Source organism: Lampris incognitus, chromosome 2, assembly GCF_029633865.1.
Source record: "Lampris incognitus isolate fLamInc1 chromosome 2, fLamInc1.hap2, whole genome shotgun sequence".
In the NCBI taxonomy this organism is placed as follows: Eukaryota; Metazoa; Chordata; class Actinopteri; order Lampriformes; family Lampridae; genus Lampris; species Lampris incognitus.
The window spans coordinates 17,992,351-17,996,210 of record NC_079212.1 but is presented as its reverse complement, the minus strand read 5'-3'; the positions used below and the strand labels follow the sequence as shown (position 1 = coordinate 17,996,210).

General features: G+C 48.9%; 1 protein-coding gene across 1 annotated transcript in view; it reads right to left on the bottom strand.

The window, feature by feature from the left end:
- The window catches only part of LOC130129026 (RNA-binding motif protein, X-linked-like-2), a 7,220-nt gene extending 3,580 nt beyond the window's left edge, over positions 1 to 3,640 (bottom strand). The window contains 4 exon segments of the mRNA XM_056298825.1: positions 274 to 350; positions 602 to 727; positions 3,119 to 3,189; positions 3,192 to 3,640. Of these exon segments, the coding sequence (XP_056154800.1) occupies positions 274 to 350; positions 602 to 727; positions 3,119 to 3,189; positions 3,192 to 3,342 (425 nt within the window). The 5' untranslated portion in view covers positions 3,343 to 3,640.
- Between the last annotated feature and the right edge of the window lie 220 nt (positions 3,641 to 3,860).

The following is a 3,860-nucleotide window of genomic DNA, read 5'->3' as shown; positions in this document are numbered from 1 at the left end:
TCTGCAATGCTCCCTCCCTCCCTCCCCTCCCTCCCTCCCTCTCTCTCTCTCTCTCTCTCTCTCCTCTCTCTCTCTCTCTCTCTCTCTCCTCTCTCTCTCTCTCTCTCTCTCTCTCTCTCTCTCTTTCTGTCACACACGCACAATATCAAACTACTAAGCGCTGCCATCTCTTGTCAGCTCCATTGCTTGCGGGGGTAAAATCGTGGGGTTGGCCTCAAAACGAGGATGTGCACGTGGACACGGCTGTCTGGCCCTGCCGCTCGCTGATCACACCTACGCTCGCCGGCGTTCTGTCCGGCCAGCATCCACAGAGGCAGCGAAGGAGAGCCGCTGTCACGGTTCAGAGTGCACTTAGGTGTCAGAGGGGAAGCAGAAGTGTACGCACAGAAGCGCATTAACAGGAAGGCGCTTGGTGCCTCGAACCCTTGTGCAACACCAAAGTGTGCACATAGGAGGTTGAAATGTACATTGGGAATGTTAAGTGTCAGTGACAGCCAGTGTGTAGTGGGGGAAACAGGATTGGATCATAGCTCTCACTGGGCACATCTGGGTGTGCGTGTGTGTGTGTGTGTACGTGTGTTTGAGTCGGTGTCCGACTTACTCGTCTGAGGCTGCGGGGCTTGGCTCCCAGGTACGCCAGGTTGACGTTGGCTTTTCTGCCGTCGATGATGGGGTTGGCATCTTTGCACGCCCGCCGCTCGGCAGAAGCCCTGTCCATCATCGTCACCTGTTGGCAACACGACAGCAACACAAAAACGTCTGTCAGCCGCTGAATACAACTCCCTCCTCCACACTGTGCTTAAGCATAAGCAGACCTAAGTGCACACACATGGGTTGAAATGTGAGTCCCAAGGTCGGGGACCCCCCCCCCCCCCGCCCATGTCCTTACCACCTCATTGCTCATCGGCCAGAATGACTCGGTTGTATATTTTCAAGCAAGGGAGTGGTCTGTGAGAAAACCGAGGCTGTGTCCTCAGCTTATATGTGTGATATATTGCACATAATAAGATAGTAATTGTTGTCTATTTATTATGGTGTGGGCTGCTGTGTGGGCGGTTGTTTGTTTTTTCTTCCCAGACTGAGCTCCACAGAGCAGATCTTGACCTGCCTCGGGGGAGTGAGTCTAGAGGACGTGGGTAGCATTGCAAGCGGGAAGGAGCGGTCGAGATCAAGACGCATGCAAATATACACATTTATTACACCATAAGTGCAGTCACATGCTCCGCTAATAACCGAGGTGGGGTCAAGCTGACATACCAGCCGAAGAGGAAAAACGAAACAAAACAACAACAAAACAAAAAAAAAACAAGCCAAAAAAGCTGCAGATTGCAACAACACTGAAGCGAAAGTACAGCACGCTTGCTTTCCTTTCTCTGCATCAGACTCTCTAGAGTCTTACACAAACACTGGCTTCGCATGGGTTGATCGCTGCGTTTCAACCGGGCTGCTGTTGCTCTGGGAATCAGACCACTGAAGGAAGTCAGGGATAAAATGGGCAGACTGTCCAAGAAGGGGGGGGGGGGGCTTAACATGCACTGGTTGGCTAATCTCACCGATGTGGATATGAACGGACAGAGACAAAACCAACTACTTCAAATCAATCCAACATCCATCTGCTCATTTTCTTTCATCTCTCTCTCTCTCTCTCTCTCTCTCTCTCTCTCTCTCTCTCTCTCTCTCTCTCTCTCTCTCATCTCTCTCTCTCTCTCTCTCTCTCTCTCTCTCTCTCTCCTCTCTCTCTCTCACTCTCTTCTCCTTTCACACCCTCCAGCCCGGCAGAGGGGGGATGGGATGTAGGAAGTCAAAATGAAACTAACGTTGCCTTATCTCACAATGCCAACTGACATGTCACACCTCTGTGGCCCAAGACACACACACACACACACACACACACACACACACACACACACACACACACACACGCACACACACCCCATAGAGGCAGCAGGCTGCGAAAGGGCTTATCTCTGCACAGCTGTAGCAGCAGGCGTTTCACAGCTGAGTCGTTATCATTATTAACTTCACTGTACGTCCACCCATGCATATTTATGAACGAGAAAGCGATTAGATGAAAAGAGGCGTATTCTATTGTGCGTTTAGGACTCAGCAGATAATTGATGACACCCCTTTTAAGAGATGGCCTAGACTCGTGTTTAAGCTTATGACTGCTGGCACCAAACACACTGCACATGGCTGTGCATAGTAGCTGCTTGGACCATGGAGATGACCTTCATCTTTGGCCTTAAGACATGCACTGCCTGGGCTTAGGTTTCAAAACTGAAACATTTGGTTGTTGTGCAGAGGGTATCTGTATCACTATGCATCCAAAACTCCTTTGGATAACCATGACCTGGATGAATGAGAACATTCACAGACATGTATCCACTATGCAACACACAGAAGGGACTGCAGTCTGCCATTAAAGGTCAGATCAAGTCAAGTCAAATTCATTTTGTGTAGCCCTAAGGTTGTGTTTTTACACCCATGATCCATCTTTGACAAGGGTGGACCCTTAGGGGTGGACAGGGTTAAATACCTGGTGGCCACCCTGATGCCACCCCCCCCCCAAATGAAACCCAAAAATAAAATAAATAAAGTGGTTTTGTGTTTGTGGTCAAGTCACAATAAGCACTTCATGAAAACCCAACTGTCTCACATAAGCACCCATACAATTCATTTAAGAGACATTACAGTCACCGGCTCTCTGCATGTTTGTAGACATTTCATTACTCCAACACAGAGCACAATATTTTCAATTTTCTCCAACTTTAAACAGGTTTCTTATCATATCATATACAGGCTGATTTGTGAACATTACCAAATTAGATGTACTCATTGTCCTTGAATGAGAACAACTGTATAAGCTGCCATTGCATCGCTCCCAAATTTTCAGATGCAACGTGAGTGCCAGCCCCCCCCCCTCCAAAAAGACCACCGACCCCTCTCTTTAGTCACCCCACTCAACGTTTCCTGCTGGCGTCACTGCTCTCGCATTAAGGACACCATTACACCTTACGTTAGTTAATAAAAACACACTCGGTTGATAAGTGGACTGTATATCCCGAATCTCTAGTCGTCCAGATCCGATGACTGTGCATAAAAGAGGGACCAAACTTACAAAGCCGTATCCTCTGGATTTGCCGGTCTGTCTGTCCGCTATCACGACAGCCTCGTCGATGTCCCGAAAGTCTCGAAATATTTCCGGAGAGAAGCGTCGTTCGTGTGGTAAGGTAGACCCCCGACGAAGATCTTAGTGTAGGTTGTGTCTTTCTCAATGCTGCTGGGATGCATAATTTCCAGCGCTCCCCCGACGAGATGACCTAAAAACATGGGGGAACCCATCCGGATGGAGGACAAAGAGGAGGAAGACAAGAGACTCCTGACCGTCCTCAAAGAAACTTTTAATCCAACTGCACACCGATGATCATCCAAGCTCCCTCGTTCTCGTTCGCATGGGGGGTTTCCAGCCCAAACTCGACCGCTGTATTGTCTACACGCCTCCAAAAAAAAAAAGAAGAAAAAAAAGGCTATACGACATCCATGAACATCTTATTGATTCCGGTGATCTAAAACACAGCACGCGAATGTGGGAATTTCAAAAAAAAAAAAAATTCTCCAATTTCTTTGACAGGTATCTTTATTCCCGTGATCTCCTGTCCCGGGGAGATATTGTCTCTAGCGGGCAGTCTGGTCTGCTGTAAGTTGCGCCCCCTCCCGTTTTGTCCAATAAACGCGCGGAGCGTCTTTTCATTTGGTGCGTGTGTCTCTCACCTCACGCCCCGCCCCGCCCCCACCCAGCTGTTACACACATCTGTCTCATAAAGGCACAAAGGAGTCCCCGCTTGAGAGGTGAACTAGTG